This window comes from Odontesthes bonariensis, chromosome 4, assembly GCF_027942865.1.
Source record: "Odontesthes bonariensis isolate fOdoBon6 chromosome 4, fOdoBon6.hap1, whole genome shotgun sequence".
Classification (NCBI taxonomy): Eukaryota; Metazoa; Chordata; class Actinopteri; order Atheriniformes; family Atherinopsidae; genus Odontesthes; species Odontesthes bonariensis.
This window is the reverse complement of record NC_134509.1, coordinates 15902538-15928616: the sequence shown is the minus strand read 5'-3', so window position 1 is coordinate 15928616 and position 26079 is coordinate 15902538. Positions and strand designations below refer to the sequence as shown.

The following is a 26079-nucleotide window of genomic DNA, read 5'->3' as shown; positions in this document are numbered from 1 at the left end:
AACAAGGAAGCGAAAAGACAATTCAACGTTGCTGAATGCATTTGATTTTCAGCTTTATGCTGTCGGTTGATTGTTTTGGTGTTTGTAAACCTTGTAGAATATATTGGCGTTTAGTTTTTCAAAAGACTATTATGCAAAACATTCCTTAAAGTAAAGGAACATTTGAGTAGTAAACATTTATGGATGTCTGGTTGTCAAAAGCGATTGTTTAGCAGTGTACATGCACTTACGGGGGTTTTCTGTACACTTAGTGTTCAGCGCCGTAAAAGGGACTATTTTTTAAAGCCAAGTGTGTGGTGAAAGTCCTGAATAATTCATTCCAGGCACGCGCTGGTGAATTAGAAGTAAAGTGATAGCACAAAGCATTGTCTTGCTTGGCTTGCTGCTGCATTTTAAACTGTGGCCTGGCACTCGGATGTCAAAATGTAAACGTTGCCTTCTAACCGAAAAGTGTTCATCTAGTAGTCTCAGGGACCGGAACGTGGACATTTGATATGGAGTATGAATAATTTAGGGTGATGGCTTGGGATTTAATTTTCGTTTAAGTGCAGCTTCCTCACTTGTGTCTTCGTACTTTCTCGTATTGTTCCAGACCTAAATTCTTGAAATGATGAACTCTGAAACGACTGGCGTTTGTACCGTGAAAAAGTATATTATAAGCTGTTGTTTGTTGTACTCAAGTCACGTCGATTTATTTTCAAGCCCATTTAAAAAGCACAAGTGTTTTAAAAGCTATGTATCTTATTCAAACTACTTCTCAGCTTAAAGTAGTGGAAACAAACCAGCGAGAACCATCAAAATAGATGGCCGTGATTATCTGTCTTGTTGTTCAGTTATCTTTGTGTAGCTTTGCTCATTTCTTTCAGATTAGAGAAAAGAATGTCATATACAGAGAAGGTGATATTCTACTGCAGAGTTCATGTGGGAGGAAATGCACAGCTGTCATTCTCTAGAAAAGTCCTTTAGATTTGAATTTGAAGCTGCTTCCCAAGCACAGTGTTGGAAGCCACAGAGATTTAGTTATTCTCTGTGTCACTCAGTAATCAGTCCCACACCTCTCACCCACTCATTTTCTGTAAATAATTTAAAACTGCGATGAGCATGTACACCATTGATAGTGGATAGGGACAACACAATTTGCCACAAATGCGGATATTAGAAGTTAACATAGTTTAAACGGCTTTAACGGCATGTTCTAGTTGACACATTTAGCAGGTGATTAACTTTAGGTTTAATGTATTTGTGGATTTTTCCTAGAAAACACACCTTAAAGCCTTTTTCATGCACGCTTGCTGTATTGAAACTGTCTAGACATGATCTGGATGAGCTACACATAAGAATGTGGTGGTGTTTTGGAGGACTAGCAGTTGTAACTTTACTGGTCCTGCTTGCTTTGCCGAAGGAGCTCTGATGATGGTCGAATTGATTCATTTGAATAAATCTCTTTAATGTTTTACCATACCTGCGTATCGTTTCTGTCTTTAATAATCTCCAGATTTAGCCAATACTATTTAGCCTCACTTACAGGTTGCTAAAAGTACACAAGGATGCTTTTCATAATAATTGCTACTGAAACTGGCACACGCTGCCGTTTTCAGACTTTGTCCACTAGAGTGCAGCCTACTCAGAGAAATCCATATGCAAGCTCAGTCACATGTGCTCATGTTGAGGACTTCTTTTAAATGACCGTGAAAGTCCTTTGTTATCATCATTTTTGCTGGACTCATATTCAGTAGACGCATCGAGGATCTGTGCTGTACAGATTTGACTTGAGTCAATAACCAATATTGATATGTGATAAATGTATGTTTTTTTTTTCCCCACCAAAATTTTGATATAGAACTTGGGGAGTTTTTTAATGGAGTCTGTACTTATAGATGCTGTTTGTGTCTGTTATGGTGTCAGTCATGGCGGCACCAATCTTCACGGGACACTTGACCATATAGCAGGCAAGCGATCACGACTTTAAAGTTATAGATCAAGTATACAGAGGGAAGTGGGCTTTTGAGGACTACACGGACATCATGATGTGTAGTGCAGTTTTTTTGACCGAAATGTTCAAGACATTTTGGTTTTTTTGTAATCTTTTTCCTCTTTTCCTTCAAATTGATCAAGATGTGCACCAGATTAGCATTTGGTGTCTGTTAGAATCAATACTGGAAGAGAAAAAGTCAATTAGTGTATCCCACGTAGCCTGCAGAGTGGGTTAGGTGTCATCTTTCATGTCTGAAAAGCAACGATTTAAAGTATTAACTGTCAACGATTAACACATGAGGCCTCTCAGTGGACTTTAAGTACTTATTGCGGAATCAATATTAAGGACAATTTTAAGTGCAAAAGTTTAGTATTAAGAATGTTCACCCACTATGTGCACGATTGTTGATTTTTAATTATTATTATTATTTTCTTTTTCTTTTTTTTCCTCTTTGATAATGGCAGATTTTTACACAACTTGGCTTTGGGTTAAAGCATTGTATATGCTAACTGGTTAATTTGTAGCTTTTTTTTACAGGAAAATAATGGTATAGTACACATACATACTGGTTTAAGGTTTGCGCTGGTAATCAGGCAAAATTGATACATTCAGTTTGTCACTTTGGACTGTTGGGTCATGACAACTTGACTAATAATCAACATATTATTCCTTAATAGGAAATGACAATTGAATGGAGTCTTGAATCAAAGGGCAATGACTAAAAATGTTTAATTGTTGTGGACAAATCTTTATTTATTTTTTGTTCACTTACAAGTTTGATTTTACTACTGAAATAACCTTTTTGTTATTATATATGTAGTTACTATTTATATTTCAACTTGAATAGAATCTCGAATGTTAAACCACTTGAAATTTAGATCTTCCTCAACAGCTGGTGCTCTTAGGGCTGCTTAACTTCTCAACAGACCATTTTAAACAGCAAAAGACTTTCACCTTCCTTTTCTCACATTGTAAAAGATTGTTCATTCATTCTTTCAACATTTTTATGAAGTTACTAAGCACATTTACATGGCACTGGAAAAAAAACTAACTTACTGTGTTTGTCTGACTAAAACCAGGCTCTTCAATAAACATGTAAGGTGTTAGTCTGACCAAAATTGTATGAATTCTAGCGTCTCAAAACCTCTCAAGACACACCCATAAAATTCAAGACTGTAGCTCTGCCCTAATAAAATCCAGATTTTTACAGCCGCAACATCTTTTGACACAATTGGCATTCAAGAAACTTAAAGAAAACATCTATGCACTGATTTCAGCTATATTAAGATGTTGGATGATCCCCCATAGAGAAAGTTAGGAGCGGCAGAGAGTCTTGTACGTTTGCTCGCACAATGCAATTCTTAATATTACACTTTCATATTTTGTTTGAAAATATTGTGAATGATAAAAACAGATATTGATGAAGTTAAATTGAATCTGTGTTCTATTGTCCTTATAAAGTTAGGCGGGGTCGAGGCTTGCACATATGAGAACCGATTGGGACTCTTCAGATGCTTGTGGTTTCATTGGAAAGGAATGATTCTACTGCAAACTGTAGAGGTGTGGACATCTAGATTCTCTGCAAAGTCTCCCTTTAAAACAAGCATCCATGCTTTTTTCCCCCTCACCTGCTTCTTGTCTTCCTTGTGTGTTTTTTCCTGAATGGACATTGGTCCGACTGCACGCGTCGTCACACTTTGACCACTTGGTTACAAACTGCACGGGGACCCTATGGGGCCTAACAGAAATTGACATAAAAAAGGCCGAGCAACCGAGCAGAAGATGAAAACATGAATCGTTTATGGTCAAATGATTTATCCAATGTTAGTAGTACGGTAGTAATAACTTAAGTGCACTGTTGAATGTCGGACTTGTGTAAAGAATGGTTCAGTAATTTATTAACAAGACAAAAATGGCGGTGGAATTAGTGCGATGTCATATACTAAAGCTACTCACTGCTGTGAGTCTCCTCCTCACAGTTTGATTTTGTTGCGCCCTCTAGCTGCAGCACGTTAGATTTGTGTTGCGTCCTCCCGAGAGACCCCGTGCCATAGTGCAGCGAGTCTCCACTTTATGGATCAATACTGAAGAAGTGAGCTGACACAGTGAAAAGCAATATTTATAAATAATGAATGGGGCACCCTCTCACCCTGCTCTGTCTTGCAGTCCTGGGCAAGAAAAGAACAAAACGATGAACGTGCCTTTCGTTGCCTCCGGATTTAACACAAAGCATTTCGTCCAATGTGGCTGTAGTGTAAACTACTGCTTGCATTAGGTAAGAGAATGACCTCTAAAATGTTCTCCTGCCTCCCACTGAAATGTCTCTATGAACATCATAGATTGAGGTCTCTGTTTTAGCTGTTTTGTTGTGTTTGTTCTGGGAAGGTGGCACTCCTGGTGTTTCAGGAAATCTCTGTGGCTCTGAGTCTCAGTGATCTTCCTCCTTTAGTATCTCTCTCTCTCATCAAGAGCACAACGATGTGCCAGTGAGTACGAAGAGCAGCTTTTGAGTGCTGCATCATTCTTTCCGCCAGCTTTTGTTTCGAGCGCAGCTGATGTCACTGTTGGTCACAGATGCACAACAGAACACGAAGAGATGGAGGAATAAAGGTTTGTCGCTTTTGCAGCATCACTCTGAGAGGAGAATGATGGCAGTTGATTGTAAAGCCTTTGCAGTAGTAAAATGAAGCCTGCTTTTTGAACTTAACAGATTGGGCAGTCCAGATGCGGAGACTTTTTTTTTCTTTCAGTCTATCCATTCAAACAGTATGCAAATAGAACACCATACAAGTTTTAGAGGTGATTGCATTTAAAATAAAGTAAGTTGATGCAAAGACTTAAGTTGGATATGGTTTGGGCTGGAGGATAAAACGGCACGAGTGCCTGGTGAGGGAAGCTTGTTGAAGTTTTATCAGTCAAAGCATTTTTATGCATAAATCAGACCATGGAGCTACAAGTGGAATTAAGAAAGCAGAATTGAGGCAACATGTTGGTTTAACTGCCAATGTTCTAGTTTCAGTACATTTTATATGAATATGAGTTTTCACTAGATTCTGTCCCTATATGGACGACTGAATGATCAATTAAAAAAAGGTTAGCTTCACCAATGTTACAATTCAGTTTGGCTTAAATGATTTTATACACTGTAGTTTTGTTTTTACAAAAAATATGCTTTATTCGAACAAAAGCAATTAAAAAAAATTATCTTTAAAGATTTATTGGTGTGTACATAATCAGAACTGATCTTTACAGCAAGAGATTTTACCTGAAAGAAATAATTAATGACCAAAAACAGATGTTATGCTTGTTGTTACAAAACTGCAATATTAAAGCTTTAGAGTATTGTAAGAGAGCACTGCAAGTACTGGATAAACAAATCAAAGTGACTTATTTGAGGTTACATTACATTACATTACATTACACTTAGCTGACGCTTTTTATCCAAAGCGACTTACAGCTATTTAGATACAGGGTATTGGTTACAGCCCCTGGAGCAATGTGGGGTTAGGTGCCTTGCTCAAGGTCACTTCAGCCATGGATAGAGGTGTAGGGAGAGGTAATGGCGGGATTTGAACTTTCAACCCTCTGATCTTAAGTCCACCTCCCTAACCACTAGGCCACGGCTGCCCCATAGGGCAGGTTGTGGTTGATTATTGATTACAGGTTGATTACAGGTTGATTATTACTTTGTAGTAATGTCCTGATGTCTAAATTTGGTTGTCCACAACGATACCATCTTAAAAACCCATGATTATAAATACCAAAAAGTACCAGCACAAAATGGTACATCCTCATACTCTGACAGACTGAAGGGCAATGACGGCAGCAACAAGGTCACAGACGGAGCTATATCTATGCTGACCTAACAAAGATAATGTTAGCGTTTGAACCTAATGCGTGGACAGTGTACAGATCTGGGTGCTTGTCTTTGAACTTTGACACTATTTGCATACCAGTTCTTTGCTCTATTGCTTGACCTCGGTCATTCAACTGAAGCTCATGTTCTCTTTCGACACAGCTCCTTCTGCCACCCCCTCATACCAACCTGTTGCTGCTGCCATTTTATACGTTACTGATTCTGTTCGAACGCTGTCCTGTACCTACAAGACGTACAGTTGGTTTAACTGCATCGTTACATATCACTTGTTACATAGGAGAACAGTGCACCTGTACCCTTAAAGTTCAATACCACTAGACACTGCTGCTCCAAAATGCACTCGTATGTATGTATGTGTGTGTGTGTGTGTGTGTGTGTGTGTGTGTGTGTGTGTATATATATGTAAATATGTGTGTCTGTGTGTGTGTAATTGATGTGATTCTTATGTACAGTCTGTACATCTATATAGCCAGTGCTGCTGCTGCAAAAAGATTATTATAGTGATCAACAGTGACATTTTAACCACGGAGACAGATTATTATCATGATGATCTCTGTGCTCTATGTCTCTTAAATTATTATGGGACACCTCCCCCACAGTATCCTCACAGTATCCTTATCGGTCCTTTGGTGGCGTGCAGAGTGGCTTGGATTTCTTATGATATTGTGCCACTGCTTCCTCAATTAACGGAGCTGCTCGGAGCTCAAATTTCATTTGAGAAAAAGCACTTTTGTCGGCAAGTTGCAGGAGCTCAGTCTGAGTGGTTTACTGTTGCAGCTGCTGGTGGTGGGGTGTGTAGTGGTGGCAGCAGCAGCACTCGCAGGGAAAGCATCCTCATTACACAGCAGCCGAAGGGAGTGGAGGGAGAGGAAAGAAACGGATGGAAATAGTAGGAGACGGAAGGGAATGCTGGCAGACACCGTGTCTTGTTTTTTTTTTTTGTTTTTTTTTTTAAACAACAAAAGTGTGGTGTTTTGTGGATGCAAGTGAGTTTGGCAATAGAGGAGGAGCTACAGTAGTATATCTAGAGGATTGGAGAAAGTGGTAAGCAATTGCTAGGGAAATGGACTGACTACCTCTCAAGTACCTTGACTGGATTAAGGTGAGCATCGGCATCTGTATTGTACTCACTGTAAATAAAACTAGCCCAATCTCTGATGGAGTACCCGTGGATCAGCACCTTGTGGAATACGTTACAGCTTTAAGGACAACTGAGGGTATTCAGTAAGGACCAGGAAGTGGCTGCAGATCGCAGCTAGTCATTTTCTCCCCACTTCTTCTAACCCCAGAACAGCCAGGCTACTAATGAGCAAGTCGATGTGTGGCTGTGGCTGCAGCATCATCTCTTCCCTGATGAAGAGACTGGGCTGCACAGCTTGCTGCTCAGATCTCCTCTCCTGCAGCCATACTTCAGAACAGCTGCAGCGTCTGGCCACCGGCTGCCCACCTCGTCCAAAGGTAATGATGCTTAGCTCCCAATGACACGGACACGCATCACTTTAGTCTCTCTTGATCAGTAGAAATGATATGTGTGCGCAACGCAAGTAAACTGGTCCCTGAGAGTATAATGCAGAAAGCACTACCTGTGAGTTCTTGTTTTTCTGCTTTGGTTGTCTGAAACATTTTTTCTGGTATTAAACCGTGCACCCTGGAGAGAAGTACAGTAATTGATCCTTTAATGGAACCAGGTGATTTAATGGCTGTCTTGCTGCCTTGACAACAGTGACTTGCTTTCAGTTTGTAGTCACTTAAATGGATACCTTTAGTCTGCTTGTGGTTCACAGTGATTTCTGTTTAAAGGAGAAAGCTTTTTCTAATGGAGCAAATTCAAACCAAACAAGATTGTGTGTGTGTGCATGTGCCACTGCGTGAATGAGTATGACTTGGCTCTAACACTGGGGTCTCTAGCATGGTTGTAGCTCCGAGGGTTCCCTTTTCCCCACTGCTTGTTGTGCACATGACTTTTTCAGTAGTAAACTGGCACTGAAAGGTTTTCCACCACCTCCAGATTTCCACTGAAAGTTCTGAAGATTCTCCGAGCAGAAGAGACTCAATTCTCCTGGTTTTGAAGCAGATTTATTAGCTGTCACGAGCAATAATAGAAACTCACAAAGGAAAATGTTTTGGCTTTGAGTGGTTGCATAGCAACACTTAAAAGGAAAAGAGATGATAAGCGACTGTTTTAGAAAAGGCGTACTGCTTAGACAAAACCTTCATGTCAATTTATGTTTAATAGAATTGCTTTCCAGAGTTTTCCTGTCTGAAGATATGGGGGAAAATGTTGTTCTTCTGCCAAGCAGCTCAAGGATTTATGTTTCACTTTCTTCCTTTGAGACATCACAGGGCACCACCTCAAAATAGACGCATCGATTAATGGCCTCTACACAGAACCATAGGCACAGATGTTTCTGTATTTATAGTTTTACTAAAATTTGAAAGAAACCTCGACACTCATTGCTAGTATCACATTTTTGGCTAAAGGAAAAAAAAAAAAACTCGTTCAAAAGTGGAAACAACTTTAAAAGGAAATTGTTGTCTTTCAGCTTTTAATGACTCGTATTGGTTTTGTTCAGTCTTCAATAGTTCCCCCCCTGTTGATACTGTGGAATTTAAGTGAAGCCCTTCATATGTGGCTATCTGCTTTTAACGCCAAACGTTTTCTTCGCTCTCTCCAACCGTTCTGTTTAAGGTCACATTGATGTGATTTATTGCTGCCAGTTGGGGCTGTTGGGCTCAATCCTCTAATTTTCTTCTCTTACACTCAACAAGGTTCATGTGCTAGAAATATTGAGTAGTTTCGAGATTGTTAAGCCTCCTGTGCGTCAGATTTCATCTATTTCAAAACCGGAAATGAACTAATTTAGGTCTTGACCGATTTGAAATAAATATTTCCCATTTATTAGCTTTTGCTTTATAGATGTGAAAACTGTGCGGTAGCAGAAATACGCCCCTCTTATATAACATGTTCAGCATGGCTCTTGAGGGTAATGCTACTTGAACCACAAATAGATCAGGACTTCTGATTGAGACTGAACAGTTACAATGCTTTACCCACCCTGGTTCTTCACATTGGGTTACGATGCCCCTTGAAAAGACATTTACAGCTAATGTGAAATTGCTTCCTTGCGGCACAAGAACATTATAGCTATGATTAGATTGTATCCTAGACTGCCTTAGGGTTTGTTCGGGTCAGTAGTGAGTGCTTGCTATTGTGCTTTAACAAACAACGTAGAGCTATAATAGTATAGCTCATAAACGAGGCCTTGCTGATTTGTGTCTCTTTTGTTTACCTCTACAGCAAAAGAAAATAAGATTTAGTGCCAGATGTTAGGTGAGGCAGACACGTTTACTGCAGGTCTTGAGCTGTCGTCAGAAAGTTTATGTTTTTCGTACCTGTTTAAGTTCCACCACAGATTGTGTCGGAATCCATCGGAGAGAAAACGGCATATGCTTGCTGAAGTGCCCCCTGTTGAGACTGTGCACAAGGCTCAAGTAATGTCTGTGAGCGCCACAGCTGTGGCTTTATTTGTGAAGTGCCAACTTGGCAACTCACCCTGAAGAAATCCCCATCCCTCCTCATCAGCAGCTATAGCAGGAACTGTATGGGTGTATGCTGCACTGCCATGCCGTTGGCAGCGGGCACACATTGTAGCCTACATTTTCTTATTCTCGCAGACTGAAAAATCTTTTTCTCAGTAAGCTGTAAAGTAGTACTCTTAAGGGCAGATTTAAGTGAGACTGTCACACTTGCGGTTCCACATATTGGTTGCTCCTTTTATTTAGATTTATCTTTAGTTTAATTCTTTTCTTTTTTTTTTAATTTTGCAGCATTTTCTGAAATGCATGGTTAAGTTGCACGCTGGATAAGGCAACAAAAATGTTGAAAATTGTCAATAATTTGTTATTAACCAATGAAATAAAAGATACTTAACATATGAAATGATTATTTGGAACTCTTAACTTTTCCCATGTATTGGTGACTACTGTTTTCTTCTTCCACAAAGTAGCGAACTTTACCTCATTGTTTGCTAATTGAATAGCTTTGTTGAGAGATTTTTATCGTAAAATAATTCAAAAATCACAAATATTGTGACATTCGTTACTTTGAGAGCCATCTGTGGTGATTCTGTCCGATGATGTGGCAAAAAATGCAATGTCTGCTGGTTAATCTGTTGACTTAATGGACACATTCAGTTATTTTTTTTAGCAGCGTCTGATATCGAACGGAAAGAAGTACATTTTGTTTCGATAGATATACTACACGAGAGCTCAGACAGTATATGAGAAGCAAGGCAAGTTTATTTATAGAGCACAATTCGTACACAAGGCAATTCAAAGTGCTTTACAGCTACATAAAATCACAAGAAGGCAAATAAAATCATTCCATAAAACCTAAAAATAATCATTAATTCATTCAATTAAAAGCAAAGAGTGCAGGTAAAATACTTTCAGAGCTGTTTTCAGCCTGGATTTAAACATTGTCAGAGTCTCACATCCTCTGGAAGACTGTTCCAGATTTTAGGAGCATAAAACTGAAACGCAGCCTCACCTTGTTTAGTCCTGACTCTGGGCACTTGAGGTTCTCAGAGCCCGAGTTGGTTCATATGGCTTTAACATGTCAGAGATGTACTTTGGCGCTTGACCATGAAGAGACTTGTACACAAGCAGAGCTGTTTTAAAGTCTATTCTCTGAGCGACAGGAAGCCAGTGCAGAGACCTGAGCACTGGACTAATATGGTCGTATTTCCTGGTTCTAGTCAGGACTCGAGCAGCAGCGTTCTGGATGTACTGCAGCTGTCTTACAGCCCGTTTAGAGAGCCCAGTGAGCAGGCCGTTACAGTAGTCTAACCTGCTGGAGACAAACGCATGGATCAGTCTAAGTCTGGTTTAGACACTATTCCTTTGATTCTGGCAGTGATGGTTAAAAAGCTGCTGATGTTATTAAAGCAAACATGTTAAGGACTGATGCTGGCATGCAAATATTTAGTGTTGTGTAATACTATCAGAATTATTAACGTAAATATGCAAAATAAATATCAAGATGTTTATTGTATGTCATATTTTGTTCTAAAGAGACATAAACATCGCTCTATACTGCCCATCCTTGCGATCTAGAAATATTCCTTGCAGTTTATTTCCTGGTTGACTGATTGACTCGCCTTAAAGCAAAATTATTGATTATGTCTTCTTTTATCAAGGCATATGTTTAGAGTGGCTTTATGATATTTTGTCATGACAGGTTAATGGAATGAGTTTGATTCTCTTCATCTTGTTTTTCAGATAGTCGCAGCATATTTCTTTTTCCTTCTATATCCAAATGATGAACAAAGCTGCCTGTTTGACTCTAAACTAAGCGCGTGTTCTTGCGATCCTGATCTTACAACAACTCTCATTTTGTTTTTCATGTTTGCTCTCAGAGGCTTTCTGTTAAGAGACACATATTCACACCTGCCCTCCCCAGTTTCCTAAAGCTATTTCTGCCTACTTCACGGTTCCTCCTGGACTAAGAATAGAGGCTGATGAATGAAACTTGTGTATGCATGCTAAGGGCCATTTGTAGCTGGAATTGAGTCTTTATACATGCAAGCTGCACCAAAACGCCATTTCGGCCCCTTTATGTGCTTGAAGAGAGAAACTGTTTCTGTAACCGTAGAACCTGCTCTTCTTTAAATGTTCTGCTTGTCATTTAACTTGACATTAAACTGCTGGCTTAAAAAAAAATCAGATCTGAGATACTTTTCAACAATCTCATCAGCACGAGGCCTCTATTTAGTCTCTTTTTCTCACACTCTGTGCAGTAATATTAACAAGCACATCTTGAGATGTGTTAATGACACTAATTGCAGAATCCTAGTCGTTCCAGTAAAAGGCTGGCAAATATTAGCTATTCATAGCTTTCCTTTTCTAGGCTCACAGCAATGGACTGGTAGTCCCCAGAGGGGAGGGCTGTGCAATTTGAGATGGGTCTAATGCTTCCCACCACAGCAGCACCGGGACTATACAGCATAGAGGAAGAAGAGCTTTACAAAGGGACCAGTGACTTTTCCCTCAAGGTCAAGGAACTTGGTATGAACTGAAGTAGATAAATGTTTGTGAGCTTCCTCTAGATATTTTTAATTTCTTGTGAAGTGGATTGTAGAGATGGGGGAACTGGAGTCTGCATAGCTGATTCTCAATTTGTCACAGTTAAGATTAGTTAAAGACCTTTTATGGGGGTTTAAAATATCTATTGGCACACTTAAAGCTGCCTGAATAAAGATCATTTGTAATCTAACGGACAAAAATAAACTTCTTTTTGACAGTGTAACCAGTATGGAAATGTTGACCTCATTCTTGTTTTCAATAATCGACTCCCACATGACTCGTAAAAGAAGCTAAAACCTGAAAGATTGTTTTTTTATTCCTGAAAGGTTGAGCTGAAAAGGATGTGTCGATGTTCCTTTGGCTCTTTCATTTGTTTAGATTAAATTAATTATCAGTAAATTTATAACAAGCCAGTTGTGATCTTCATGTCCTGAGTTGTGTTTCAGACGGGCATTTGTATCATTTGTATTTGTATATGATACCGCCTTTTGCAAAAGTGGATTTAAAGGAGTTTATTTCGCCTGTTAAAGCGGAACACTGTTACGCCAAATCTGTTTCTAACTTGCAGTTTTTGTTTATTTGGTCTTAGAAAAAACCTCCCATAGCTATATGCACATGTTTGAACATCGGCTGTGGAAAAAGCCCTGACCAAACGGCCTGCACATTCTATGAAAATGGCCATCGATACCATCTACTACCTACTCAACTCACGTTCCTCTCACTAATATTCACATAAATCTTTGCTTCAGAGCAAATGTTTTGCATCATGCTGGTGAGTTCTTAAAGGTGTGACATTGGAGCTCTCATCTTTCAGAATTTATTCTGAATTCATCGGTAATTTTCATTAACTGCTTATGAAAATGCAAATATCCGCAACATTTGACTCGTTGGCTTCATGCAGAGGACGTCCAGTTAGGTCATTGTTGGTCGCATTCTAACCTCACTGGTTAACCCAGTTAACCATGAGATGAGACCAGATATTTGTGGTCCTGATCTGTTGCACCTTATCGCAAAAGGGGGACATCTTCGTTAACCCGTCACTGTTGCTCTTTGGTAATTCACACATGCCTTCAAGGAACCAACTGAACGATGACAGCATTGCTGATTAGATCGGCGTGTTGTGCGCTGTTGACTTGCCCTTACACACATTTTGTGTGTACCACATTTATCTGAATAGAATCTTGAGTTCAAAGATCGGAAATGTGATTGGTGCGTCCAGTAAAGAGGTAGTGACGTCCTCTTGAGTCGACCATACACTTGTTGTTTTGTCTCTGTATGTCTTTGTAGACCCCACCTACACCTGGTTGTAACATGCTTCTGGATCATCTGATTCAAAGCGGGCAGGTGTAAATGTATGCAGGATGCTTTCAGGATGCAAGTCGGTCCATCCCTTTCCTGACTTATTCTTAACATGTGGAGCTATGTTATTGCTTTAGAAAAAGAAATAACCCAGACCAAAACGGAGAAAAATTGGCATGTTTTCTTTCTTCTTTCATAACTTTATTCATGTCACTAGCTTCAATTAAAAAGTTGGATGTGAATTCAGTTTAACTGCATTAAAGCTCTACTTGAGGGCGTGTATACCAGTTTGTTTGATTTTAATTACACACAAATGAAAGATGTTACACTTAATTAAAAGGGCTAATTTGTACTATTTTTAATACTTTTACATTTCAGGGAAATTACACAGGGATGTGTACACTTTTGTTGTATTGTGTGGTGTTGGTGTTTGTTGGTGAGGTACTTCAGAAGTGACATTTAAGCTGTATATGCTCAATATGCTTTCCAGAATGAAAAGGTACATTCAGGCCTTTACTTCAGAAGCTTCTGGTAGATTTAAGCAGTGATTCTCTTTTTGTATTTTTTCAGACTGGACTCTGTCTATTGGCTTTGTTAGAACTTGAGGAGCTCTCAAGGCTGTTCTGCTCACTCGTTCACATTTGAGGCGAAGCATCCAGTCCTGTGATCTGACGCCAAGCACTGCCTCAAATTTTTTCCTAGTCTTAAGTTTATGTTCAAGAGCAAATTCTGAATGTCAGTAATAGTTACTTTAGGTGGAAAAAATGGGAGAATAGCAAGGAGTGATAACTCAACAGTCCTTCCCATGAATGTTCACCAAAATTTTATTTCTTTCAAAACACAATCTAAGAGAGGATGGAAGAAAAGAACAATGTTTATCATCTGGGTTGATTATGCTTCCTTTTGTGTTTTTGCAGAATGCCAAGCCCTTCCCCTCCTCAGACAGCCTAGCGAAGGTCCAGGAGGTAGCAAGCTGGCTTTTGGAAATGAACCAGGATCTGCTGTCGGGGGGCAGCAGCAGCAGGCGGAGTCGGGGGCCCGGGGGTCCGGCAGTGCGAGGTAACGCCTCCTCTACGGCCCGGGCAACCCAGCAGGCGGCAGAGGAGGGCGATGAGGATGAGCACATTAACCGGGTAGTCGAGGAGGATGAGCAGCTGCAGCAGAGGGTGAGACCGACTGACTTTTATGATATTGCTTTGTTTCATGTGAAAGCTTAGGAAACAAAGTGTCTGAAGATGTGTTGGAGATGTCAGATTTTTGACTCAAACTGTCAGGTGAAAACTAAGAAGTTCAAGTTTTCTTCAGATTCAACAGGAATGTCTTTGCAGTATGAAGTACAAGAAATTGATTTGCTCATGAGATCATTGCTCACAAATATTCTTTTCTCTGGATTTTAGCAGCCGGAGGCATCACAGGTTGATGGTGAGGGAGAGCCCCCATGGGCGCCCAGCGAGTCGGGAGCCAGCAACGGCCCTCAGGGAGATGAAGAGGGGGAGGACGATGAGGGTGGCCCACGAAATGAACTGAACGGGGAAGAGAAAGGAGCCCGATGGATGTGGGGGGCGGAGCAGAGACGGCTGCGAGGCCAGCCGCCGCTGGAAGAGGACGAGGATGAGGAGGAAGAGGAGGAGGAGAACAACAACAGCAGCAGCCACCCAGAGGAAGAGGAGACAGAGGAAAGGACAGAGGGTGGGGAGGAGCAAGGAAGGGAGGAGGAGGAGAGGGAAGAGGGTGAGGAGGAAGAGGAGGATGAGGAGGAGATGGACCAAGAGAGTGATGAATTTGAACATTCAGCAGAGAGTGGGAGGGAGGAGGAAGAGGAGGACGGAGAAGGGGAGGAAGGGTTGCACTCTCCCTCTCTCAGGAACAATGTGTCTGCCCCCAATAATAATCAGGACTCGGGATGTACACACCAAAGCTCTTCCAACAAGAAGGTAAGCACAGCTGTTTGAGCTGGCCACTTTCTCGTTATGAAAATATTCCCCGTGTGAACTGTTCAAGAAATGTTTCGGCAAGGAGTTGGAATGTGTGAAGATTATTTTAATGTGATTTTGGTGAGATGACCCTGAAGGAATGGATTCAATCTAGAAAAAGTTACCGCAAGACAGTGCTAAGATCACACATACATCACTACTTAAATCTCCTGACAACATAGTTCACTGGTAGTACATGAGCTGTAAAAATGACAGCAGCTCCACCTTGTGGACCAAATGATCCTACACTGCGCTGGACTTCAAGCCATAGCCATATCTTCACAGTGGAGTTTTAGGAATTTGGAACTGCAATATAATGTAAATTATATATGCCAGAATTTAATCATTGTGGATATGGAGTAAAAGAAAAACATTTTACCTTTGGGCATCTCAGGAAGGGGGGGAAGGGTGACATGTGGCTTTCAGGCTGACATTAGAAAAGAATGGATGCTGGCCTTGTTTTTTAAAGAAAGGATAACACCCCTCTTTGTTATAGTTTTCCATCATTTTATATGCTCACTATACTGAAGGGCAAGATGAAAGTTTTTAGAGACCTCTGAAGAATGCCATTTCCTGAGCATGTTTTCTCGTGAGTTTAGTCACTTTCCAGAATTATTTTGTGATGATTCTGTGCTGTACAGACTCATACAAAACCCAAAGTAGTTCAAGCATGGAGATTTGGAGGTGCATCGTTAACCATTTCAGCATTGGTAGTCAGATTTATCTTTTATTTATAAATATATAGTTTTTACCTCGCAAGCAACATTGATCGACATATAAGGTCAGAAATTCTTGTTTGTGTAGTAATGGAGCGGATCTATTCTCACATTTGGTGTCTTGTTTCACAGATGGCTGATGTGAATGAGTATGCTTAAATACTATAACTATCATGACACCATCTTTAAAAGGTGGAAATTGAGCTCAACATTTTCTTTAAACAGGGTAAAATAATCAGTATGAATTACATGGATCCACACTTACATCGTTGTGTTGACAGCCTGAGCTATTACAGTGGCAGAATTCGTTCACCAGGTGAAAATAACCACTCATCACAACACTATAACGTATGATAAAATCCTCATTTAAAACGTGCGTGTTTGTGTTCTGGATAAAATGATCTTGTTTTAGTTTTGGCCCAATGTTTTTTTTATCTGATGTTTGATCTTTTCTTGAATAGACCATAAAGGAAAATACAGATAACGCTCACATCTCAACAGTCTGTAGTTACCACAGCTCTCATCACTGACTCTCTTCTTGCAGTGAGAGCCTTGGCTGTAAAGAAGTTTTATTATTGGTGTTGAAGAGTACTTGTCTTTTTGACTGGCACCCGTTTCTCCTTTATTATGTCATTCCTTTGACTCAGTTTAGTGTGATGTTTTGTGCTGGAACCTTTATTCACATATTGCCATTTCTCATGCTGTTCTTCGTACAGCAGATAGTCACAGAACGCCTCTAACTATCAAATAAAGCTTTAAGATATGTTGTGAGGATCGCAGTGACTGCGGGGGAACGTCTAGCTTTCACATTGAACGTGCACATTTTGCAGACGTTATATGCATGGCACTTAAGATGATGACACCTTTTATGCCTCCCATTTTGGAGTTCAGTCACTCATAACAAAGGCATTATGTGATCTTACTGGATTTGATGACTCATCAGAGACCTCGATGGCATTATCACAGCTCTGTGGATCCATTTGCTAAGTGGGGGGGGGGGTGTTTAATAAGGGCAGAATTCTCTGACATCAACTGTGGAGGAATAAAACTCTGCAATAACACACTACTGTACCTGTACAACACCTCAGGTAAGCTGCCTGATTTAAAAAGTTGTGCAAAGTTCATCAAAAAGAAAACTTCATTGCAAAGCATCACTTTGACTCACACATTTCAGTTTATTGGCACCAATTAGATATAATTGCAAAGAAAAGGCAGCCTGCTGTTTGTAGGTGGCTTCTCCCACACACTGGCCTTTTCACACAGGCAGTTGAGCCATAAAGGATCCACTGTTTTCAGACTCCCATTTGAAAGCAACTAGTTGCTGCCATTGTGAATACTCATCATTTATTTATTTTTTTTTCCAGTTTTCTTCCTCAGGTCTCAGTTAACAATGATCTTATTGCAATTCCTTATCTGCTTTGGGTAAGGAGATTTAAGGGGTACGGCTAATGAAGATGGTTTTCCAGACGATGTACACTAGTCAAGATACGCACCAACACCTGCTAATATCAGGCTTTGACTGCAATGTGAAGGTGTTTGATCGCTGATTCTCGAGTAGTTGCAGGTTTTATTGACTCCAGCTCAGCATGGCGCTGATGGGAACACAGCACTCAGGTGTACACGCTAGTGTTCAGTGAGAATGCTGCGGGCAGGACTACAGGAGTGGGGACAGCTCTCCTTTTTCTTTGTATAGAAACGTAGCGACCGACCGTAGTGTTTCATATTGAGTGTCGTACACTAACGGCTAACGAAAGGAGAAGAGATTGTTCGGTTTGACTTGTCTTATACGGCTAGCTGCTCACTCAGTCCTGCTGTTTGGGGCTGATGTTTGCAGTTGAGTCAAAAATAGTAAAGTCCTCAGGATCACGATTGTCAGAAACTGTGGTCCAATGCAGCCCGCAGAGTGGCGCTGAATGCCATCCCCTCATGTTGAAGCGACATGCCTGCACCCTGGGAGGTCGAGGTAGTTTTTGGATCATACCAAAGCTTTAAGGGTAAACATGCCACTATTTGCCATGGCAAAGGATTTCATTTTTCATTTCAACTTAATATACATTCCTTGAATTAGAACAAAATGATTATATTTGGTAACTTATGGTAGATCCTTTTGTATATCTGTGTGGACATCAGGAGGTATCTCCAACAAAAATAAATAAATGGCTGGATAAACAATCAAACTGCAGGCAGTAAAACTCCTTTTCCCCACATGTCAAAATCTTTTTAGACATTTACTATATGAACACTTTTTCCCTTTAAGAGAGTAAGCACAGGAATAAATGGGCATGGGCACTTTGCCTTTCATTAGAACATAATGTTATACTACAGATGTGTGCGGTCACATGTCCGAGTTACAGTTTTTATTCAGGAGCTTGTTTTTATATATATATATATAAAAAAAAAATAAAGTTTCTATCATTGAATGAATTGCTTTATGCAACTATGACTAATCAATGATTAGATTTGGGAAAGATAAGGGTATATTGTGCAGGTATGTTATTGTTGAAGTTTTAAACGGAAATGATAAAAGGAATTTGTCGGTACCACATTAGATGATTGAACCCTTTTGCCTGCTGTGTTGCACGGTTGTTCCAGTCTCTGACACCAGAGGGAGGCAGTAGTCTGAATATAGTGCACATATAATAATCAATAATCCAAGGTTCATGGTTTGTCGTTGATTTATTTATTTGTTTTGCAGCTCAGCTCAGACTGCATCATAAGCTTCACTGAGGAGACCTGTTGCTGTCCAGCCACACGAGCTGGAATTGAGCTTCTCTTGCGTTTTGTAGTGAAGCATCTTCTGTCAGATGTTAAAATGTTATAAAAACACACTCTGCTACTTTCTATGTTATGCGTTATAGTCGCAGAATACGCCATCACATTGCTCTGTCTCTTTAGTGCACAGTGGAAAGACATTTCATTCTTATTTTACACGATTGAGTATTTAAAAACTCCGTCAGAGTCATCTCATCTCATGTTTTTTTTTTTTTTTTTTTTTTTTAAAGAGCTGCTATGGTGGAATATGACAGCAGATGTCAGCATTTATGCTCTGTTGAAAAAGCATGTGCGATGGTTGCTGGCGTCAAGCTGATGAATTTGTCTCCATAACTCTGCGAGGAGGGGCTGCCTTACAGAAGATGTGTTGGATCACTTTAGTTTTTGCTTAGCTTTGTTCACAGAGTTAACGATTATGAAAGTGTTAAATACTGTAACTGAATACAGCATCACACACGCAAGGCCCCCAGTTTCTCCCTCCCACAGAACCTGCGTCTGAGTTTATACCAGTCGCCTCAGTGCTGGAAGTGATTTGACAGTGTACTGTGTGAAGCCGAGCATTCTTGACTTCTTGCCTCCAGTAGTATTTGTATGTCTAATGTGGGATTGCAAAGTGGGTGACCAAGCAATTATGCAGATGGACAGTATCAGAAGAAAGAAGTCAGATAATATTCATAAATGCTCTGCGGGGTTGTGCCTTTGTTCAGAAGATACTCTGATTTCTGCTTTGTCATCGTAGGACATACTATCTCCTTTAACAGAAAACATGGTTGGAAAAGGTATACTTTCGATGTAATAAGTTAGATTGGGAGTGATCATGTTGTAGCAGACTGGAACTGGAACTGGACTGAGTGCGTCTTTCACATGGCTTGATGGCCTAAGATTAGTCTGAAAGCTCAAGTAACCTCGACAAGGTCTGGAACATGTCGGAAACAAGTAGCCAGTCAGTGTCGACTCATTGGATATTTCACACGCCACGACTGAGGGGAATAATTAATCTTCTTTTTAATTCTTCGATTAAAAAGTTAACATTCAGTCAGTCAGAAATGTCTAATTTCAAAACGGCCTGCAGACAACATCAGAAAAGGTTTTTTTTTTTTTTGTTTGTTTTTGAAGGAGTGGAGTTTTGAATTTCTTTGTAGCATATACATTTCAGTCTTTGAAATTGTTTTTTTGCAAGACAGACTTTGTATACATTGTGTTGCAGGGCAGCAGTGGCTTGAAGCACACACACACTCACACAGATCTTTACCTCAGGCCACCTTGATCTTAACTTTTAAAAGTTGGACACTTGAATATTGCAGCTCGTGCTAAATGTCAGAAGTCAGGACATGCATACCTGCTCATTTTCAGTGAGTGCATTGATTCAAGGCTGAACATCCCGCTTTGCTGTCCTGACAGCTGGGTCACAGTTTACCTTCAACAAGTCGGACGGAGCAGATTTGCTTAAGTTATCAATTAATCACAGATGATGGCTTTGTTTGCTAACGGAAAAGTTATTTCTTAAGAATATTTGCTGTGTTCAATAGATTACCAAGCTGCATTTGTTATTGTTGAAACATTGTCCTTGTACACTCAGCACGTTTACACCACACTAAGAAATTAAATACGTTTCTGTATTAGTAAGAAGAAAATCTGATTGATTTTAAACGCAACACACCTTCCTGATTTTACAACTGCTCTGTCATCTGACAAAGTGACCATTAAAGGAGCTCGAAGATGACGTTTGTGCCATGAATTCAGCCACACTGACATGTGTAAGGGACAGTGACCAAGTTGAATTGACACTGTTGCTCGACTCAACTGTGCGTGCACAGCTGTTTTACAACTGCAGATCATTTATCTCCAGAGCACAAGTGATCTGTTGAAAAGAAATTATGTCCTCGTACATTTGAAATCCTGCAAAATCACAGGAAAAAAAGAAAAATCAACATTAACCAGCGATTCTCTCTCTCTCTTTTTTTTCTTTTTTTTAAATTTAAATTTTTTTTTTTATTTCATCAATTATTTATATTTTTAACAAATCTGATTTGTCTTGCGGACTGCTCAGAAAAGAATTGAGGGTGTTAGTCATTAAACAGCCGTAGTAACAGTTTGCCTGGCTTGGCAACAGGGATGTCTGCTTAGATTATGTTTTGCTTGTGAAGAGGCAGAAAGGTAAAATGTACGAGAACTTCTTTAAATAGATGAAATCCCTGTTTAACTCCTGGCTACCTCTGCCATCAGTCCACCTTGCTTAATTGGCTGAACCCCTGTTCATTAGTTACCAAATTGCTCCAACTATGCTGATCTTACAGTTCTTACAGTTGGACATTATGGGCTAACTGCTGAATGTTGGACTGGCGTGTTAGAGCACTGGAGAGTGTTTTGATCTAAGCATAAATTACATGAATACAGGTCCCCTGCTGTTGAACCATTCGTTGCCACCAAGCAACTTCATAGTTTTACATCTTTGCTAAAAATGTCTCGCGTAACAAGACTGATTTCAATAGGAAATGACACCCTGCTGCTTTTACTGTGTTTGTTGCTTAATGTGAAATGCTTCAATAGACTTAAAGGGCCCTCCCGCTTGAATCCCTTCAAGTAAATCCGTGTTTAAGTGTACGTGTTGAACATACTAACCTTGGGCAGCTGTGATCTCCTCCTGAAATATCCTAAGCCTCTTTGCTGACCTAGACAGTCAGCAACATTCCTCAACACCTTGGATCATGAAATAGTCAGAGAAAGTTGGCATATGTCAAATCCTAGCTTCAACACTTCACTTGACCAGTTGGATTTAGACGAGGATGTAGTCATCTGCTGTTTTGTTGTATGATGTCAGTTTTCATGGGGTAAACTTAACTGGGCTCAGTGATGTTGTGAGGACCAAATGGGGGGGGGGGGGGGGGGTCACAGAAAGACCACAATGAGGAAGCTCCCTGGGTAATGTGTGCTGTGTCGGGCAAGTCCTAGTGCACATTCCACCATGGAGGGGTCATGAGAGCAGATTCCACAGTGCCTGTCTGAGGGGGGAGAGGCTGCGTTGGTCCATCCTCTTTCAGCCCTGACATCAGCTGCTCCGCCTGGCTTGGGCGCAACAGTGACCTCACAGCCTAGAGATACTTTAAAGGGTGCCAGTCAGCAGGGGGATGAGTCCTCAGTAGTTAGGAGCTCAACAAGTGCAGTTTTAGTATATCTGCACTATGGTTTAGAGGTCCACAGAAGGCACCACAGATATTTAAGAAAAAGCGTCTACCAGCAGCTTAAGTTGGTCAGCTTTTGGAACTCCTTCTGAGATATGATCCATTAGACAGCTCGTTTTGCAATGCTGAGGCATTGCCCTATTCCCCGTTTCTCGTCGTCGGCTGCTCAGAGAAAGATGCCACATGTTGCCTTTGGGAAAGAGAAGACCGTGCATGTCCCACTGGAGAGCCAGGCACTCGACCTGGCAGAAGCCAAGGACATCGCCCCCAAGTCGCTGCCCCCTCATAAAGTACTCAAGATATTTAGCATCAACATCATTGCGCAAGGTTTACCTTTCTGTCGCAGACGGGTGAGTATTGCACGTCATCGGCCAGCTACGCAGTTTGGTTTCAGTCTAATGGCCGATCGCAAAATGTCAAAGTTCATCGCACACGCTTGTCCTTTTTCACCTTTGCGGTTATTGCTTTGTTCAGACGATGTTCTTTAAATGCAGCAAATGGACAATCTTAACATGGTTCCTTAACTCCATTGATTCCATTTTCTCCATTGTCACCACCATTCAGAGCAGGCATTTTTATGAGGAATTGAACTTTTCATAATATCAGTTCTCCCCCCACAAAACTTGTTTTTAGCTTATTGCAGTTTGTGTTACAAATAACAGAATATCAACGATAACCTTTATTGGAAACTTTTTATTTCAGACATTGTTTGAACGTTTGTAATAAGAATGGATACAAATGAATGAAGCTCTTCGGGAGAATACGTATTTGTCCTCTAGTTTGTCATTTCTATTTGCTTATAGATGCAGGTTTTCCATTCCACAGCTCCGCCCACGGCCGATGACGGACACCAAGATATAACCTTAAAAAGGCTGTAACCAATGAACCTATTTTTAGTGTCATTTTTTAGACTATCATTGATCTGTACATGGGATCAAATTAAATTGCACATAATTGTTGTTGCACAAGCTCTTTGATGTTATCGTTGGTGCCCATCTAAACAAACAGATTTGCGTTATCGGTGGGTGAATATGTTTGCGTTCGAATTAAAAGTTCTTTTGATTTGGCTGGGAATGTTGAAGCATTGGTGCTCTCTTACTATGACCTTATTGCATTACGATTCAAAGTTTACTTTGACATTCCAGCTGAATTAATCCAATGTAAAAGCAAGTCCAACCTGAAATTAATTAATTCTACTGTGTTGAGAAACGTGCTACCGAAATAAATCCGGGGCAGTTTTTTTTAATTTACACTATCAACGACTATTTGCACAGACAAGATGTTGGTTCATCTGGCTCCTTTTTTCATTATTAAAAAATATCTATTTTACATTTATATTACATCTCACCAAACTGAACTTAAAGAAAATCAAGCATCTGTACATATATCTAATAAATTGCTTGTAACTTGGTTTTATAATTTATTTGTTTATTTTTTTTTTTTAAAGCAGTTAGTTGTTAGGACCAAACTATCTCACATTGAAACACACATCTGACACTTATTGGTCTTTGGTCCTGGACAGTCTGAGACCTTAAGAGATGCAACTTTATACCTGAGCTGCTGTTTCCATTTTAAGCTCCTAGATTGTTTACTCTGTGTCGGAGGGGCTTGTACAATCTTTTATGGCTTAATGTTTTTTAATTTTTTTTATCTTGTGTGTGTGTGTGTTTCAATCAACTGATTTTGAATGTGAAAACCAGGAGGAAGGGACGGTAGCTGTGTTTGCCCCCTTTCTTTAAGTGATGCTTTTTATTGGCATCAACAGCAGTCATGTGAAACTGTTCAGATGGTGTGGGGAGGAAAGAGGTTGTGAGCTATTGAAGGCTCAAAAAGAATGATGATTTCTGGAGAGTGTTGGCTTGCCCTTCTCTCAACATGTGATTCTTTTTAATAGTTGCTGTTATTATTTTTGGGAATATTTTTTAAAGGATAAGCAGAAATAAACTGCAGCGGGAGGTTTGTTTTGCTCACCCAGCAACAGATGAAAAAATGTCAAACGTTTCTGCGGTGACCTTCCTTTTTCGAAAGTGCGGCCTTGTGTTGGAGCAAAGAGTGAAACACCGTTAGAAATGTCTACACATAGCGGTGGCTTTTATTCTGCCAGGCCTGCTGTCTTCGGCTACAGATTTAGTTATTTTCTTTCCCAAAACAATTTCCCAAATTGGGATGAATAAAGTATTTATCTATCCATCTATCCATCCATGGATGTTGGTTGGTCGCGGTGCTCGTGGCTTTTGAATTTATTTCCCTGAAATGATGTAGAACCGGATCGTTCATTCCACTGACAGTCTGTGTTATACTTCTGCGATTTCCAAATTTTTTTTTTGATATTACTGAGGTATTTAACTGAACAATTCCTGTTTAAAGGGGGAAGAAAAGAAAAAGAACAGATGTAATTTTAGGCTCGGGTTGAAGTGTTAAACTCTCACCACCTTCCAGTGTCACTGCTGCGTGATATTTCTCTGTTGTTAAATGATCGACTTTTGTTGGCATACGGTAATCTCTTCATGAAAACTTCTGCTTGTTTATTTTGGCCGTATTCGTGAAAAGTTTGGAAGCTTTCTCTCTTTTCAGAAGTTTGCTCTACTGAGCGAATTAAGCGGAAGGTCCCACAAGGCCAGTTCAGGGAGTTCTTGCTCTCTGGGGGTAAAGTGCAACTTAAATTGAAAGTATAAACAGATATGCTTCACCTTTCTACCTTTGAGCTTGCAGCACTTTGTCCTAAATTACTTGAAGGGGAATTGCATCCCGTTTCATCAAGGTTTTTGTTTTTGCGTTGTTTCCGGATAATCCAAGTCCCACTAAAGGGTCGGGGATCTTTTCAACAGGCTGTTTCTTGTATCTTTGTGTCTTCTGAAAACCTTGGCGAGTTTCAACACTGACCAAAAAGCTATCCAAGAAATCCACACTGTATTTCTGGTAGCCAGAATAGGCATCCGGCTGTTGCAGGAGATGGCAGGATATCAAGATATAGAACATTAACAGCAGGACACGTTAGCCGCTATACCTCTTTCTCACCCACCACACCCTGCACTGCAGGCCTGTTGAGTAAGGCAATCTGGACTTGCCCTTAGTAGCTATGTCTTGCTTCAACAGCTATCAGCAAGATGCATGTGCTGTTTAAGCAGGTGCTGTGGGTGTGTTGCAACTTTCTTTAGCGACTTCCCTACAACCTCTGGGTTTTCTTGACGCTCTCAACAGACACTATTGTTAAAGGCACGTGAACTGCTGTGAATGTACTTTTTGTTTTGTTTGCTTTTTGTTTGTTGCCCTCTCTTTAGTTAGTTTTAAGACTGAGTTGTAATTCTCTGGTAATGTTTCCAACTGACATGAGGTGTGTCCATCCACAGGCTCTCTGCTGTCTCAGTTACCCAGAGCTTCTAACAGATGATGCAGCCGAACAGTGAAATGAAGCAGAAGTGGACATTTATTTAGGGGGGGGGAGATCAGCAAATGAACTCTGAAGGTTTTTTTTTTCCCCCCAGAAAGACATAAAATAAATCTTATATCAGTCAAATATAGCATTTTCTAAACAAATGCACTGCAATCCAAAGTTCCTTTTTGCTGACTATTTTCGAGAGCATACGGCTGGATACACAGAAGAGAGTTATGCTCACTTTCAAACCGAGTTGCGTGTTTCTGACTGGTATGTGACAACCAGGGTGACATGATACCACAGCAGATCCTGCTCCCGAGAGGTCAGAGGATCTGATAGGGGCTCAAGTGTTATTTGTCTATACTATTCATATTACAAAACTTTTTATTTTTTCTGTTACTGCTTTTTATACATGTATCTTTTTTTCTTTTTAAAACCCCTGATAAAATGAATCTTTGATCTAAATCTAAAATCTTGGTCTAAATTCTATTAAATATTAAATGTGGATTTGTGAAAAATTGCCACCCCAGAGTCCTTGGTTGGAAAATGTAACGGTATAAGTGCAGCATCGGGACAGAATGGCTAAAACTGGGTAAAAAAAAAAGAAGAAGAAAACTAAAGGAGTTTTTGAGGGCTTTGGACGAAAAAAAAAAATAGTCACAACAGTAACACAAGAAAACTGAAATTGCCCTAAACAACAAACACCACTTTGAAATGCTGTCTCTTAATGTCAGCAGTGAAATTTTTTATGTGCTCTTTAGGGCACGACGCTAAGTTGATGTATCCCAAGTAAAACAGAGCGTCCATTATAGATGCTGTAGTTTT

The 26079-nt window shown here is 40.1% G+C and overlaps 1 protein-coding gene across 3 annotated transcripts in view; it reads left to right on the top strand.

The window, feature by feature from the left end:
- Positions 1 to 26079, top strand: part of fbxw7 (F-box and WD repeat domain containing 7) — a 98943-nt gene that overhangs the window by 17304 nt on the left and 55560 nt on the right. For 2 of the 3 annotated variants that reach the window (XM_075463172.1, XM_075463171.1), the window contains 2 exons: positions 14153 to 14401; positions 14633 to 15169. In XM_075463172.1, the coding sequence (XP_075319287.1) occupies positions 14222 to 14401; positions 14633 to 15169 (717 nt within the window). In that variant the 5' untranslated portion in view covers positions 14153 to 14221. Of the gene's footprint in view, positions 1 to 14152; positions 14402 to 14632; positions 15170 to 21811; positions 22229 to 26079 lie in introns of those variants that run through there. The other variant, XM_075463173.1, reaches the window with a different exon arrangement.